This window comes from Nematostella vectensis, chromosome 14 (genome assembly GCF_932526225.1).
Source record: "Nematostella vectensis chromosome 14, jaNemVect1.1, whole genome shotgun sequence".
Taxonomy (NCBI): domain Eukaryota; kingdom Metazoa; phylum Cnidaria; class Anthozoa; order Actiniaria; family Edwardsiidae; genus Nematostella; species Nematostella vectensis.
This window is the reverse complement of record NC_064047.1, coordinates 2,635,965-2,652,967: the sequence shown is the minus strand read 5'-3', so window position 1 is coordinate 2,652,967 and position 17,003 is coordinate 2,635,965. Positions and strand designations below refer to the sequence as shown.

General features: G+C 37.3%; 2 protein-coding genes and 3 long non-coding RNA genes across 12 annotated transcripts in view; 3 read left to right on the top strand and 2 right to left on the bottom strand.

The window, feature by feature from the left end:
- LOC5518827 (stimulated by retinoic acid gene 6 protein-like) overlaps nucleotides 1-10,677 on the bottom strand; it is a 34,328-nt gene extending 23,651 nt beyond the window's left edge. For 4 of the 6 annotated variants that reach the window (XR_007306512.1, XR_007306511.1, XM_048721720.1 and 1 more), the window contains exons 1-3: nucleotides 6,508-6,665; nucleotides 1,410-1,497; nucleotides 622-701 (exon numbers count right to left, since the gene is read on the bottom strand). Coding sequence is in view for 4 of the 6 variants with exons in the window: in XM_048721720.1 (XP_048577677.1) it covers nucleotides 622-701; nucleotides 1,410-1,497; nucleotides 6,508-6,527 (188 nt within the window). In the remaining 2 variants the exon portion in view is untranslated. Of the gene's footprint in view, nucleotides 1-621; nucleotides 702-1,409; nucleotides 1,498-4,929; nucleotides 5,052-6,507; nucleotides 6,666-10,523 lie in introns of those variants that run through there. The other 2 variants (XM_048721721.1, XM_048721723.1) reach the window with 2 other exon arrangements.
- On the top strand, nucleotides 5,019-5,688 carry LOC125559833. Its single transcript, XR_007306523.1, has 2 exons — nucleotides 5,019-5,144; nucleotides 5,564-5,688. It is a non-coding gene; the product is annotated as an uncharacterized LOC125559833 (long non-coding RNA).
- Nucleotides 7,126-7,559, top strand: LOC125559830. Its single transcript, XR_007306520.1, has 2 exons — nucleotides 7,126-7,249; nucleotides 7,424-7,559. It is a non-coding gene; the product is annotated as an uncharacterized LOC125559830 (long non-coding RNA).
- Nucleotides 10,678-11,142: 465 nt separating the features above from the next.
- LOC116616285 (classical arabinogalactan protein 7) lies at nucleotides 11,143-15,094 on the top strand. 3 transcript variants are annotated; one of them, XR_007306519.1, is made up of 5 exons: nucleotides 11,143-11,264; nucleotides 11,439-11,467; nucleotides 12,615-12,755; nucleotides 14,313-14,502; nucleotides 14,873-15,094. XR_007306519.1 is itself a non-coding variant. In XM_048721738.1 (5 exons), the coding sequence occupies exons 2-5, from the start codon at nucleotides 12,715-12,717 to the stop codon at nucleotides 15,043-15,045; spliced, it is 351 nt and encodes a 116-aa protein (XP_048577695.1). In that variant the 5' UTR covers nucleotides 11,151-11,467; nucleotides 12,615-12,714; the 3' UTR covers nucleotides 15,046-15,094. The 3 variants fall into 3 exon arrangements, 2 of the variants coding, with proteins under 2 accessions (XP_048577695.1, XP_048577694.1); XM_048721738.1 differs by having other exon boundaries at nucleotides 11,151-11,467; nucleotides 14,313-14,333; nucleotides 14,387-14,502; XM_048721737.1 differs by lacking the exons at nucleotides 11,143-11,264; nucleotides 11,439-11,467.
- On the bottom strand, nucleotides 15,063-16,589 carry LOC116607812. Its single transcript, XR_004292472.2, has 2 exons — nucleotides 16,296-16,589; nucleotides 15,063-15,777 (listed from the first exon to the last, which is right to left on the bottom strand). It is a non-coding gene; the product is annotated as an uncharacterized LOC116607812 (long non-coding RNA).
- Nucleotides 16,590-17,003: the final 414 nt, after the last annotated feature.

Below are 17,003 nucleotides of genomic sequence, written 5' to 3'. Positions count from 1 at the left end.
ATATACATTTTTAAACGTTAAATAGCAAAAGTTTACTTTTGTTCTTTTTGGCGCCGACATAATGAATGTTGTTGACAGTGAAGACCACGCAAGTGGAACAGCTAAGAAGACTACAATACCCCCCCTCCCTTTTGCTATTAGTTTATCTTTAGTATCTGATAAGTTATTCTGATTAGTATCTGTTTAAAATCACTGCGGTAAACAAAGAGACACAGCTATTCACTGAAGGCGAGTTCCACTTAGGTCAAGCCAGAGAGCGACGAAAAAAACCCCAATATTTTCTTAATAAAAATAATCCCTTTCTGACATCGAAACCTTTTTTGATATACTGAATAAGTTTGTTGTTGTTGTTGTTGTTGTTATCTGTTGCTAAGAAGTGTTCACATGATTAGTTGCCTTTATTGCCTTTAACAAGCTTGTCTGTAGCACATCACTGCAAGGATTTCCCCTTTTAAAGATTTAGGCCAAAAGTAACCTTCCTGCCTTTGGCACACGTTAAGTTATTTTTAGAATGTTTCTGTGTTTCAAACTTTGTGTAAATATCATGAAAAACACCAGTTTTTTCAACTTACCTTTACGCACATTTATCTGTTTATTGATAGAGGAATGAAAATCACTTACATAAGTACTCCAAATCTACCACGGCAAACTTGTGAGTTTTTTCTCTTTACAAAGAACGAAAGACCTATAAGAATGGCAAACTGTGGAAATAACATAAGATCAATGAAATATAGTGTTGTTATCAATTTATTACAACAAAAAGCATATTATAATTTTAAAATTGAAAATAACACCACTAACAACAAGATAGTTAAGTCAATGATTTTTTTTACACATGGATGTATTACTTCGTAGGAATATTCATTTGTATTGCGATCACATTTTGTTTGTAATTATTGGGATAACAACATAAATAGAAGTCTGAATGTTATTATATAATATTCCAATAAAGACTACAGGAGCCCATTTTCGTGTGTATGGTACGCTTGCTCACTATCAGATAGATCAAGCCGCTAACTCTTTCTTTTATAAGAATGTCTAATTTTCAGTTTAAAATTTTTCGTTTTTATTTTTGGGACATTTTGAGACTGAAAATGTTCTTAAAGATGTTCTTAAATTTTAGAGTATATAGGGATAAATACCCAATGAATTATTAGGAAGAGAATTACACTAATGATCAATAGCAATAGTAAGGTTGCTACTATGAGCACAATTTGATTCTGCATTTTAGAACGCATGAGGACTAAAAAATAAAAAAAATCTGCTATCTGTGCCTCGGCATGTCCTTAGCATGTTTTTAAAATTTGGTGAAATCTCAGGCTGGACGTTCTCATAAAAAAAGGATCTTATAAAAAAAGGAGTGTATATTCAATATAAACAGTAATAAATTAATTCTACTAGTCACTCACAGCAGGCCCAAGGCAGGCAAGATCAAAAATATCTGTGTCAAAAGGACTGCATTCCGTCTCTGGGGTCTCGGAGCTCATAGTTGTAAGGCTGAAAATAGAAAAAAAGTTTACTTTTTTTTAAATACATCCTGAAAGCAAATGTCCCTTCTCTTCTCTTTAATTTATCTGGCTGGCATAATTATTCTTAGCAGTGTGCACAGGGGCTATTAAATATGCCCGGTTTATCAATCGACGTGTGTGTTTTCAAAGAAGCAAATGCACACCCTACTGAATGAAGTGGTTGAAAGTTGAACAATTGTGATTGAATACAGTCAAATAAGGGGTTGAATGTTGAATAACAGTTGGATTGAATATTGCTTCTTTTCTCCACTATATGTCACATGATCTTTTCACATATATTTCACATAAATAATACCACGTGTCAAAAGGCCATTTTCTTTGCACTACAATCTTTGCATCCAAATCTTTGCATACATTACATTCCTTATGCCACCCATACTGTATTTGCCATACTTATATGTCAAGAGTATGCAAGACAAGACATATTTATATGCCACAAAATATTTCTGGGTGGGTTGAGCGTTTAAAACCAGAGCAGATGCTGACAACGCGCCTCGAAGAACTATGGAATGAATGAATGACAAAGAAGCTGGTAGCATGATAAACCAGAGTGAAGTTAGTTCCTTATTCGCAGTTCCTTTTTCGTCTGTTTCCTTATTCGCTCAGTTCCTTATTCAAATCCGGGGGGTACTTACATAATACCTTTTAATTCGAGTTGAAACAGTATTTAGGCATAACAGTTTATTCAGAACGAGTCCAACAGCATTTTCGTCGGGTAATTTTGGTTGCTTTAACGTGCTTTGCTGCTAACAAAGCTGTGAACATGAGACTCTATCTGCTACAAAAGGTCAAATTACGCAATGCGTGCAATCGCTTTCACAAATGAATCTAGCAAAAGAGAGGAAATCTACCTCTCATCTAAAAAATGTATTTGTATCTTAGGCTTTCTTTCCAAACGCATTAATATATTTAGAGGAGAAATATTCACGCTTTACTTGACTACGTACAGGTGTAGAAGGAATTTGACCTTGCTAACAAAACCACAATTTGACAGATAGTGCTTGTTGTCAATTAACACCTTGGCTACCAGATAAGGCTCTGACAAAACAAATAGATTAGTGCAGTGACAGGAATAGGGAACTGTTCCTTATTCAAGTTAGTTTTCGTGAATAAGGAAATGGAATCTCCCAACGTCCAATTTCGTTTTACGACTTATCCGAATAAGGAATAGACTATGAAGAGGATTGTCAGTGTTTGCTCATCATTTCTCAATAAAGCAAAGGAAATTTCATAACTCCCGATTTCGTAAATAAAATTATTTCAAATAAATTTATTCATTGTGTAAGATTTTCAACCAAATATGCAAGTAATAGATTTTCAAATTTAATAAAAAAAATTTCAAATAACCACAAACCATTTGCATAATATCCTTGGTATAAGGAAATGAGCAAGTACAAGCTCATTATAGACAATTCTTATTATGTATTACACACGAGATCGGAATAGTTATGAAGGCTGGTGTCACCCGTATATTTCAATAAATTCATGCATTTAACAAACGTTATATTCTTTTATTCGAAAATATCGCAAATCTTTATTCAAATATATCGTAATAACAAAATTTCATTTCCTTTTACGAAAAAAAAACGGTGTGCAAACACTAACAATCATCTTTATAGTCTAATCCTTATTCGGATAAGTGGTTGATTTGATTTGATTTATTATTACTCCTATAGGTAGCTTTCGCTAATACTAGGAGACCGATTCCTCGGTAAGTAAGCACTGTCACTGGGGGTGGTCACTGCCAGAGGGTTTATTGCGTCCCCAGTGGTTCTTTTACGTCCCTTCGGTTCAGGTTAATGTAGTGCAGCTTGAAGAGACGGGACCTCCGGTTTAGTGTCCTTATCCGAGAAGACTGGAAACACGGGAGAATAACTTCAACTCACTTGTGACAAATTCGATTCAAGGCAGGAACCCGGAAAAAATCCCCAGTTTGAGCCAGGATTCGAACCTGGGCCACAGCGGTGAGAGGCCGACGCGCTAACACACTAGGCCACCCGTGCTTCCATGGTAAAAAAGAAATCGGGCATTATGAGATAAAATTTCCTTATTCGAGAAATGTCAAGAAAACACTAACGACCCTCTTTTTAGTCTATTCCTTATTCGGATAAGTAGTTAAAAAGAAATCAGGCGTTATAAAATACCATTTCCTTATTAAAGAAATGTTTAGAAATTACTAAAGAACCCTCTCTTTAGTCTATTCCTTATTCGGATAAGTCGTAAAACGAAATCGGACGTCGGGAGATTCCATTACTTATTCGAGAAATGTTTAGAAAATATGAAAAACCCTCTTTTTAGTCTATTCCTTATTCGGATAATTAGTTAAAACGAGATCGGGAGTTATGAAATACCATTTTCTTTTTCGAGAACTCTTTTGAAAGGAGTCGTTAAAGCGAAATCGGGCGTTATAAAATTTCATTTCCTTTATTGAGAAATGATGAGCAAACACTGACAATCCTCTTCATAGTCCATTCCTTATTCGGATAAGTCGTAAAACGAAATCTGACGTTGGGAGATTCCATTTCCTTATTCGCGAAAACTAACTTGAATAAGGAACAGTTCCCTATTCGTGTCTCTACACTAATCTATTTGTTTTGACAGAGCCTTATCTGGTAGCCAAGGTGTTAATTGACAACAAGCACTATCTGTCAAATTGTGGTTTTGTTAGCGAGGTCAAATTCCTTCTACACGAGTACATAGTCGAGTAAAGCGTGAATACTTCTCCTCTAAATATATTAATGCGTTTGGAAAGAAAGCCCAAGATATAAATACATTTATTAGATGAGAGGTAGATTTCCTCTCTTTTGCTAGATTCATTTGTGAAAGCGATTGCACGCATTTCGTAATTTGACCTTTTGTAGCAGACAGTCTCATGTTCACAGCTCCGCTTAGCAGCGAGCACGTTAAAGCATCCAAATTTACCCGAAGAAAATGCTGTTGGACTTGTTCTGAATAAACTGTTATGCCTAAATACTGTTTCAACTCTAATTAAAAGGTATAATGTAAGTACCCCCCCCGGATTTGAATAAGGAACTGAGCGAATAATGAAACAGACGAAAAAGGAACTGCGAATAAGGAACTAACTTCAGTCTGGTGCGTGATAAGCGGTCTGGTGTAAAATATCATGACAACTTCATCAAAACATACATATAATCCCAGAAGCTTGGTTAACTTTTGTATGGAGCAGCTGAGCTGATTTCAAATTAAAATTGAATATATCGATAAGTATTCGATAAGTTTGAGCTAACGCAACTAAGGAGAACGAGCGAGTCGGACTGGTTCTCCAACTGGCAAAACCCCGTAAGTTATTGAAGCATGACAACTAAACTATAACTTATGTCAATGATAAATGAATGAAAGGAATGAAGCGAGAACTGCATTTGACTTAAAACTGAGTTACCTTTTCGCTGTCGCTGCCGTAGTTATTGTTAACGCCTGAACACGAATGCCTTGCTAGCACGAGGCAACATGATCGCTTAAATGAATTGACGATTATGATCAAATATCAAATGCGCTTGAATTGACTCATAACATCAAGCCGGTCATGTGCGCAGATGGTACTAAACTTCTTCTTTTCTGCGCATCATGTCTTGACAAGCCAAAACAACATGGCGGGTAAGTACGAAAACTCGGATCATTTCTGTGTTGTTTTCGTGAGAGCTAAAAACTCAATTTGTTTTCTTAGCAATTTACTTAAATATATACTACTCTCCGAATAGATTTATCTGAAATGCAATGCTATTTGACGCATTGATTGGGCATGATTCGAGGTCAAACGAGTTTTACGCCTAGCACGTGTACCGGTCCAATCATATATTTGCAAAAACTTCCACTGTCAGAGCAATAGAGAGAGGCATTGTGAAGAGTTGGAGCTTTTCATTTCGTTGTTTTCTAGCTGTCTTTTGATTGAGATATTTTTGTGGAGACTTTATAATAGTGCATTGCAAGAATACTTAGTACCTAAGCTTACTTTACTTTTTGATCGAAAATCCATTTGGGCGACGAGATCCTGATATTTTCTTTATTTTATATAGATTTACGAATTATAACTGATGCTCAGGCTAATGTGGGTGCGCAGTCATAGGTATCAAGGGGGGTGAGTGCACCCTGTGCTACCCCCTGTGTACGCGCCTGATACTGTACAGCAAACACCTGCATATAAGAACACACGAATTAAGAACATCTGGCTGAAATTTGGCAAAAAAAAACACCACTTTTATAAGAACAATGTCAGCCTGGAAAAGGAAAAATGTTCTTATAAAATGGGAAGGGTGTCAAAATCACACGAATTACCATAAGAACTATAACATGCACCCTTCTTGTTACTGTTTTGTTACATTACTGATTACAGTAGACCTATTTGAACATTAGATTTTTAATCATTGTTCCATCAATTTATGTTATTGTCCAAAAACATGATTAAATGTTTCTACCAACAGTGTACAACACTGAATTAAAAAAAAGAACATTTAAGAACATCCTGAGGGTGATTTTTCACTAAGCATCTGATAAATAAGAACATAATCAGTCTGATCTCTGAAATTGTGTGTTCTTATATGCGGGTGTTTACTGTACCTATATTTACAATATGTTATTGCACCACCCCATAGCATAAACACATTAACTGAAGCCTTATCATAACTAATGTTTGCCTGAAGTCAATCAAACATCCCTTTTAAAAACAATCAAGCTCACAAAAAATGTCAACTAAATCATACTGAGTGGGCTACCAATTAACCACATTTGAATTGGTACTCAACCCCATGCTTGGCTATTGGTTTGCCACTGAGGTTTTTAAACAGAGACACTGTTATAGGGAACAAATCTGGGAAAAGCATTCTCTGTTCAAGACAAAACCCCTAAATTGTCCAACAATTATGTGCCCTGTTCAGGGCATGGAGTTTGGAAACCTGCAGAAAGTACCCCCTGCTAGGGACTTCAACCAATTGATCATTTACATTTGGCAATCAAACCTTACCTTAACAGTAAAGTTTCCATTGATTGGAGTTCAATCTCGTGTGATTAGGGCCAGACTACAGAGGCAGGTTCTCCTTGCAACCCACTGAGGTTGGAGTCATGCAGTACGCTCTCCACCCCACACTGTGGCATAAATTTCTTGATTATTGTGTTTTGCATTCCAAAGTCATGACAGCTCAAAGTCCACACACAGTGACTCTAATGCATTCTGATAAAATTATATTCTTTGACGGCATTATATGCCCCTATTATGCATTTCGGCTAGAGCTTCTTTAATCCAGATAGGCCTCAGGCTCATGCCGCTATTTTTTTACTGTTGGATAATTGTGTTGCTGGTTCATGCCTGTACCCATGCTAGCGCACCCTCCCCCCCCACTTTCGGTTCTCAATAGACGTGCTATTCGTAGACAAAATTATAAAGCATAATTAGCTAGATCACTCTGGTATGTCACCAATCCATAAGTCAGACTTTTTTGTAGCCAAATCAGACAATAAACGTCCCTAGGAGATACTGTAAAAGCAAAAAATGTCCCTTTTTGTTCTTTCAGGGGTAGTCAGATTTTTATCAGAGAACTCCCTCCCTCCCCCCCCCCCCCTAAAAAAAGGTCCATTTTTTTGGATTTCGCACCCCCCAAGACATTTTTGGCCGATAACACCAATTTTCCTATCATTAGAGGCCGTTAGGACAACAACAAGTCCATTATGGACAATGCAATATCACTTTGCTTGACAAGCTAAGCTTGGTGAGTGTTTTTTTTATTTCACTTTTTTTGTTAGTTGAAAAATCAGGGAGCTATTTTTACTAGTTGCATGGGAAAGGTCAGAAAGTATACTGACCAAGAGTAACAGCCGAGATCAGTATTGTCAGATGCCCCTGTAGCAAAATGTCCTAAATCATATTTACTTTTAATTTACAGATCCTGGAAAGAGAGGAGCTCCCAAAAAGGTATAATTTAAAATTTGTATAGGCGGATGCATTAAGATGTCTTTGTCTCATGCTGAAAAATACAATTAGGGGCATCTTTCACTGGATCTGGAAAGGAGCACCACAAAGTTAACAAGACTCCAATCCAAATTTCAAACCTTTTGCCACCAAAATTCTCAGGTTTACTGAAGGGTGGTTCACACTAGTGACCTTGACTGCACTAATCATTTGCAACCCCCACCCCCATGGTCCCGGGGAAGTTTGGGGTTTTTAACATGGGGGTTTAGAGCAATTTTGAACGAGAATCTGTCCCTAGGGGGTGGGGGAATTGACAGTTTTTTTACTCTAAGACTCGTCCCCACCCTGGGGGTTTGGGGACAAGTGACTACCATCTACAGGCTCCCTAGTTATTCAAAATAAAAAATGTACTCACTGAAGTGTACTGGCATTGAAAGATAAAGTCTTATTTCAAAAGACTTGTTGTCTTAAATGTCAGGTAGTTGCATAGTTTGTATCACAAGGTGTAGGGGCATTTGACTGCAGTGTTGTCCAGATGGAGTGGGGGCATGGCGTTTCTCAGTTTTGTTCAAGTCTAATCCTCCACCCTTCCCCAGGACCATGGGGGTAGGGGTTTCAATTGACTAGTGCATAATGGTATCAGATAGGCATCGTTTTGGCGTTCTCTCTTATACATTTCTTAAAAGATAGTGGAGGATTTAAAGTTAAAAAGTCCACTTTCTTTGTTGGTTTTCCAGCTAGTCTTCCAAAATTTTGCCATTTGTGAATATGTAGAATCTGGTGTTTTCTCAAACGTGAAATAATTCCAAGCCCTTTCAGCATGTTAATTGTATGCTTCACTTTCAGCATGTTAATTGTATGCTTCACTTTCAGCATGTTAATTGTATGCTTCACTTTCAGCATGTTAATTGTATGCTTCACTTTCAGCATGTTAATTGTATGCTTCACTTTCAGCATGTTAATTGTATGCTTCACTTTCAGCATGTTAATTGTATGCTTCACTTTCAGCATGTTAATTGTATGCTTCACTTTCAGCATGTTAATTGTATGCTTCACTTTCAGCATGTTAATTGTATGCTTCACTTTCAGCATGTTAATTGTATGCTTCACTTTCAGTTAATTGTATGCTTCTTCTCTATGGTATTTTAGAAATGCCATAGCTGCAATGGTAACAATGCCCTTGCACGAAGAGTTTGTACAACGTGCAAGGCCACTTTCCCTCCCCCCAAAAAGAAGGAAATGAGGGGGGATGGGAATATCACCCACCAAAGAGGACATCTTTTCGATAGGGTAAGATTAATTATTATACTGTATTGCGTAATCATACAAAACAAGCTTTAGAAAACAATCTTTAGGAGATTTCCCGGACAACTCCCGTTATATGTTCATTAGAATTGCCAATGAACAGGGTGGTAAAGTGTGTATTCGTGAAACGAGATATTGCCGTTTTACACTGCCGAGAAACGTGAAATCGTCCATTTTCCATCTCCGTGGAACGTGATCTAACATGATTTAGCAGTTTTGAGTCCACGTGAACCCAGATCTAGCTTATACTTATTTTCTAGGCGCTGTTTGTTTCAGCCAGTAAAACGTGGAAAGCCATTTTTCTGTCCGTGAAAATGTCATCCATACCCCCCTTTACCACCCTTAATGAAAGATACCAAATTGGACGTGGTTACCAATAGTTTTAACCATTCCAAACTCACTCAAAAAATTTGGTAAAAGGGCCAAAAAGTCTGCTCGTTTCAAGCTAATTTCTTTAAATAATTTTTACTAATAAGTAACATTTCCTGTTCTGTCTAAAGAGCTCCTGGCCGCAAAAAAAAAAACAAAAAAAACAGACACACACACAAACAGAATATGGAGCAATGAAAAAAGAGAGTAAGAGAGTGGAATGTCTTTGACATTAAAAGAAGTATATTTATTAGAGGGTGCACTGCCGAAACTGATGTCATCATATTACCATTTTAATTATTATTACTAGCTTGAGTTGTTCGCTAAAGTTTTCGATTTTGCAGTTAAGAAATGTATGTCTTTGTAGTGAAGAAATCCAACTCTTTTGATTCCATGTTGAACTTTTTCATTAGTATTTCAATGGATATATCATACAATGATGGCAACGACTGTAATACACTTATTTCAATTAACATTAAAACTGGCTAAGCATAACTGTATATCCTCTATACTCGGTCGGTCCATTAGCCGCAAAGTCTTTACAAATGTCGAATTATGTTATTTAGTATTCTTTCTGATCTATCATTTATGCCAAACAGAACATCTGGCTGAAATTTGGCAAAAAAAAACACCACTTTTATAAGAACAATGTCAGCCTGGAAAAGGAAAAATGTTCTTATAAAATGGGAAGGGTGTCAAAATCACACGAATTACCATAAGAACTATAACATGCACCCTTCTTGTTACTGTTTTGTTACATTACTGATTACAGTAGACCTATTTGAACATTAGATTTTTAATCATTGTTCCATCAATTTATGTTATTGTCCAAAAACATGATTAAATGTTTCTACCAACAGTGTACAACACTGAATTAAAAAAAAAGAACATTTAAGAACATCCTGAGGGTGATTTTTCACTAAGCATCTGATAAATAAGAACATAATCAGTCTGATCTCTGAAATTGTGTGTTCTTATATGCGGGTGTTTACTGTACCTATATTTACAATATGTTATTGCACCACCCCATAGCATAAACACATTAACTGAAGCCTTATCATAACTAATGTTTGCCTGAAGTCAATCAAACATCCCTTTTAAAAACAATCAAGCTCACAAAAAATGTCAACTAAATCATACTGAGTGGGCTACCAATTAACCACATTTGAATTGGTACTCAACCCCATGCTTGGCTATTGGTTTGCCACTGAGGTTTTTAAACAGAGACACTGTTATAGGGAACAAATCTGGGAAAAGCATTCTCTGTTCAAGACAAAACCCCTAAATTGTCCAACAATTATGTGCCCTGTTCAGGGCATGGAGTTTGGAAACCTGCAGAAAGTACCCCCTGCTAGGGACTTCAACCAATTGATCATTTACATTTGGCAATCAAACCTTACCTTAACAGTAAAGTTTCCATTGATTGGAGTTCAATCTCGTGTGATTAGGGCCAGACTACAGAGGCAGGTTCTCCTCGCAACCCACTGAGGTTGGAGTCATGCAGTACGCTCTCCACCCCACACTGTGGCATAAATTTCTTGATTATTGTGTTTTGCATTCCAAAGTCATGACAGCTCAAAGTCCACACACAGTGACTCTAATGCATTCTGATAAAATTATATTCTTTGACGGCATTATATGCCCCTATTATGCATTTCGGCTAGAGCTTCTTTAATCCAGATAGGCCTCAGGCTCATGCCGCTATTTTTTTACTGTTGGATAATTGTGTTGCTGGTTCATGCCTGTACCCATGCTAGCGCACCCTCCCCCCCCCACTTTCGGTTCTCAATAGACGTGCTATTCGTAGACAAAATTATAAAGCATAATTAGCTAGATCACTCTGGTATGTCACCAATCCATAAGTCAGACTTTTTTGTAGCCAAATCAGACAATAAACGTCCCTAGGAGATACTGTAAAAGCAAAAAATGTCCCTTTTTGTTCTTTCAGGGGTAGTCAGATTTTTATCAGAGAACTCCCTCCCTCCCCCCCCCCCTAAAAAAAGGTCCATTTTTTTGGATTTCGCACCCCCCAAGACATTTTTGGCCGATAACACCAATTTTCCTATCATTAGAGGCCGTTAGGACAACAACAAGTCCATTATGGACAATGCAATATCACTTTGCTTGACAAGCTAAGCTTGGTGAGTGTTTTTTTTATTTCACTTTTTTTGTTAGTTGAAAAATCAGGGAGCTATTTTTACTAGTTGCATGGGAAAGGTCAGAAAGTATACTGACCAAGAGTAACAGCCGAGATCAGTATTGTCAGATGCCCCTGTAGCAAAATGTCCTAAATCATATTTACTTTTAATTTACAGATCCTGGAAAGAGAGGAGCTCCCAAAAAGGTATAATTTAAAATTTGTATAGGCGGATGCATTAAGATGTCTTTGTCTCATGCTGAAAAATACAATTAGGGGCATCTTTCACTGGATCTGGAAAGGAGCACCACAAAGTTAACAAGACTCCAATCCAAATTTCAAACCTTTTGCCACCAAAATTCTCAGGTTTACTGAAGGGTGGTTCACACTAGTGACCTTGACTGCACTAATCATTTGCAACCCCCACCCCCATGGTCCCGGGGAAGTTTGGGGTTTTTAACATGGGGGTTTAGAGCAATTTTGAACGAGAATCTGTCCCTAGGGGGTGGGGGAATTGACAGTTTTTTTTACTCTAAGACTCGTCCCCACCCTGGGGGTTTGGGGACAAGTGACTACCATCTACAGGCTCCCTAGTTATTCAAAATAAAAAATGTACTCACTGAAGTGTACTGGCATTGAAAGATAAAGTCTTATTTCAAAAGACTTGTTGTCTTAAATGTCAGGTAGTTGCATAGTTTGTATCACAAGGTGTAGGGGCATTTGACTGCAGTGTTGTCCAGATGGAGTGGGGGCATGGCGTTTCTCAGTTTTGTTCAAGTCTAATCCTCCACCCTTCCCCAGGACCATGGGGGTAGGGGTTTCAATTGACTAGTGCATAATGGTATCAGATAGGCATCGTTTTGGCGTTCTCTCTTATACATTTCTTAAAAGATAGTGGAGGATTTAAAGTTAAAAAGTCCACTTTCTTTGTTGGTTTTCCAGCTAGTCTTCCAAAATTTTGCCATTTGTGAATATGTAGAATCTGGTGTTTTCTCAAACGTGAAATAATTCCAAGCCCTTTCAGCATGTTAATTGTATGCTTCACTTTCAGCATGTTAATTGTATGCTTCACTTTCAGCATGTTAATTGTATGCTTCACTTTCAGCATGTTAATTGTATGCTTCACTTTCAGCATGTTAATTGTATGCTTCACTTTCAGCATGTTAATTGTATGCTTCACTTTCAGCATGTTAATTGTATGCTTCACTTTCAGCATGTTAATTGTATGCTTCACTTTCAGCATGTTAATTGTATGCTTCACTTTCAGCATGTTAATTGTATGCTTCACTTTCAGCATGTTAATTGTATGCTTCACTTTCAGTTAATTGTATGCTTCTTCTCTATGGTATTTTAGAGATGCCATAGCTGCAATGGTAACAATGCCCTTGCACGAAGAGTTTGTACAACGTGCAAGGCCACTTTCCCTCCCCCCAAAAAGAAGGAAATGAGGGGGGATGGGAATATCACCCACCAAAGAGGACATCTTTTCGATAGGGTAAGATTAATTATTATACTGTATTGCGTAATCATACAAAACAAGCTTTAGAAAACAATCTTTAGGAGATTTCCCGGACAACTCCCGTTATATGTTCATTAGAATTGCCAATGAACAGGGTGGTAAAGTGTGTATTCGTGAAACGAGATATGGCCGTTTTACACTGCCGAGAAACGTGAAATCGTCCATTTTCCATCTCCGTGGAACGTGATCTAACATGATTTAGCAGTTTTGAGTCCACGTGAACCCAGATCTAGCTTATACTTATTTTCTAGGCGCTGTTTGTTTCAGCCAGTAAAACGTGGAAAGCCATTTTTCTGTCCGTGAAAATGTCATCCATACCCCCCTTTACCACCCTTAATGAAAGATACCAAATTGGACGTGGTTACCAATAGTTTTAACCATTCCAAACTCACTCAAAAAATGTGGTAAAAGGGCCAAAAAGTCTGCTCGTTTCAAGCTAATTTCTTTAAATAATTTTTACTAATAAGTAACATTTCCTGTTCTGTCTAAAGAGCTCCTGGCCGCAAAAAAAAAAACAAAAAAAACAGACACACACACAAACAGAATATGGAGCAATGAAAAAAGAGAGTAAGAGAGTGGAATGTCTTTGACATTAAAAGAAGTATATTTATTAGAGGGTGCACTGCCGAAACTGATGTCATCATATTACCATTTTAATTATTATTACTAGCTTGAGTTGTTCGCTAAAGTTTTCGATTTTGCAGTTAAGAAATGTATGTCTTTGTAGTGAAGAAATCCAAATCTTTTGATTCCATGTTGAACTTTTTCATTAGTATTTCAATGGATATATCATACAATGATGGCAACGACTGTAATACACTTATTTCAATTAACATTAAAACTGGCTAAGCATAACTGTATATCCTCTATACTCGGTCGGTCCATTAGCCGCAAAGTCTTTACAAATGTCGAATTATGTTATTTAGTATTCTTTCTGATCTATCATTTATGCCAAACAGATATATTTTGACCATTTCGTAGTGGGCATACCACGGAAACCGAGGAGAAATAGGCTGGATGCCATAGACAGTAAACTAGTTATATTTTGTCATTACCACTGTAATCATCATCATCCTCATCATCATTGTTGTTGTTGTTGTTGTTGTTCTTCTTCTTCTTCTTCTTCTTCTTCTTCTTCTTCTTCTTCTTCTTCTTCTTCTTCTTCTTCTTATTATTATTATTATTATTATTATTATTATTATTATTATTATTATTATTATTATTATTATTATTATTATTATTATTATTATTATTATTATTATTATTATGTAAGTAATTTTTATACCTTTACTCCCAATAATAACAATTACACAGATAGGGCTATACTGCAGCTGGCTCTTTTCGCAGGCAAGACCAGAGACTATATGGATTTTGGCTTTTCTTCCACAGTGGCTCAAATCCAATAAAAGTCTTTAATAAAAATTGTCCATGATAAATCACCCTTACGAACCAGCGAACGCTGTATTATAATAACTGTAAGAATATTTGTTTAGCAAAAGAAGTAATTATTTTTGCTTGTATCATGATCCACAGGCAGATGTCCTTCAAAAGGAGCACGGCGTGGATGTGGTCGTCCTTATGTTCGGACGGCACGGCAAAGGGACGACCACATCCTGCTACGGCACAAGAGGAAGGGGCCTGAAGTTTATCGGGGACCAGCAGGAGGCCAAACCTGACGAGGATGGCCAACTTGCCTTCCGCTTGTTTGATAGATTCATGAGAGGTCTGTGATACAGATATCTTTTTCCACAAAATTTACAGAACAATATTTAAACTACTAGAGCCCTCCCCTAGTAAATTTATATCTTGACCATATTGATTTGTGTATGCTGTATTGGTAATTGCATAAATAAAGTAGTCCCAGGGCAAAAGACGATTCAGAGATGCTGAAATTTATCAACTTTTCAAGTTCAATTTCAAGTCGAGCTTTATTATGATCAGGTCGAGGCGGACCGTCGCGTTGTGTTTATGATACTGAGCAAATTCTCTTTTAAAATACTTAAAAGTAATCTGATTGTATTAAATAATCCCAATTGGTAAAAACAAGAAAAGTTCGCCTCATTTGATAACAAAAACTAGTTTGTCAATTTCAGCCCAAAGAAAAACACCCGCGGCAACAACACCACCCACGGTTGCACCCGCGGCGACAACACCACCCACGGCAGCACCCGCGGCGACAACACCACCCACGGGGGCACCCGCGGCGACAACACCACCAACGGGGGCACCCGCGGCGACAACACCAACCGAGGCGGCGTCAACATGAACATAGCATGCTCCATGTACAAAACAAAATCAATCAGTTTATTTTTCAAGTCTGTTTTTTTGTGTGATTATAACTGCTTAACCAGGGGCCTGTTTCTCAAAGCACTCAAGTATTCTCTGTACCCGAAAACTTCGAATGTTTTCAGTTTTGTTAGCTGCTGCTTTATTGCTTGTTTCGTTCTTGGACCTCCTTTTTCTATTGATGCTTTCTTTTATTTTGTAATACCTTCAAGATCTCACGAGTAACCCCAATATTTAAAAGTAACCCCTCTCAACCAGGAAACTACAGGCAAATAGCTATTCTTTTCTCCTTTAAAAAAATCCTTGAAAAACTTGTATATGATCAATTAATCTTCTATCTTGAAAAGCATAATATCTTATTTCAATATCAGTTTGGATTCAGGAAAGGCCACTTTACAGAGCATGCAATCTTAGAAACTATCGAAAACCTTAAAACAGCACTAGATCAAAACATGCTGACCTGTGGTATTTTCCTTGATTTCTCGAAGGCATTTGATACCCTAAACCATAACATTTTACTTGATAAAATGTACAAATATGGAATTAGGGATAACCCACAAAAATGGTTTTCAAGCTACCTAAATGAAAGAAAACAGTTTGTCAAATTAGGAAACACTGAATCGGACCTTCAACCAATTACCTGCGGAGTCCCACAAGGGTCAACACTTGGACCTTTGCTTTTTCTTCTATACATCAATGACCTCCCACACTCCTCAAAAAAACTGAAGTTCAGGATATTTGCAGACGATACAAACATTTTCTATTCATCTAAAAATCCTAAAGATTTAAAGCTAACCATTAACACTGAACTTTTAAATGTAATCAAATATTGCAATGCAAATAAATTATCCATTAACTTTAAGAAAACTAACTACATTATTATTAAATCACCTAGGAAGAAAGTTAGTATCACCATCACAGCCTGTGATATCGAGCACAAAAGTACTATTAAATATCTTGGCATGTTTATTGACAATCACCTTAAAAACAATCATCCATCATCATCATCAAGGGATAAGAGGACTTATTTTTAAACAGGCACTTGTTCCGTTTATTTTACAATGGTTAATGTAATCTAGATATTCTTTATATGTAATTCTTTGTTTTCTTTATTTCGTTTAAAATGCCCACATAGATTTAGCGCTTTACAAATAAATATTATTATTAATTAAACTGAAAACACGAGATTTTTGCACTAAAATACTCCAAAGGGATCATTAACATACTAACACTTCTCTCATTAACTGCTGGCTGCAAGTGTCACAGCAGTCCGGATAAACCTCGTCAAGTTGAATATTCAGATAAACTCGTCCCAAAGCTGCAATTACGATTAAAAAGTCAGCCTCTTATTTCCTTTGCCTTTTTAGCGAACGTCCTTAATGCAAGAGAAAAAAACTGTGTTGAACGCGATCGGAGCCTGCTAAGTCATAATCCTCGGTCTAGCCCATCACAACTAATGCAAAGAGGAATCCCTAAGACTAACCCCAACCCTACCCTAACCTAACCCCAATCCTAACCCTACCCTAACCCTACCCTAACCCCAACCCTACCCTAACCCCTACCCTAACCCTAACCACAACCCTACCCTAACCCCAACCCCTAACCCTACCCTAACCCTAATCCCTAAACGGTCTATTGGTCTACCCCAATGAAACTAAGGCTATGAGGGATCCCACTATAGTTTACCCTTTTTTAACTTTTTTGGGGTAAAACTGAAAACGGGGTGTACTCTTCTGTGTATCTACCCCAACGAAACTAATGCTATGAGGGATCCTTATGGCCTTTTTTAACTTTTTGAGGGTAAAGCTCAAAACGGGGTGTACTCTTCTCGGTATCTACCCCAACGAAACTAAGGCTATGAGGGATCCCTATAGTTTACAATTTTTTGGGGTAGAACTCGAAACGGGGTGTACTCTTCTCGGTATCTACCCCAACGAA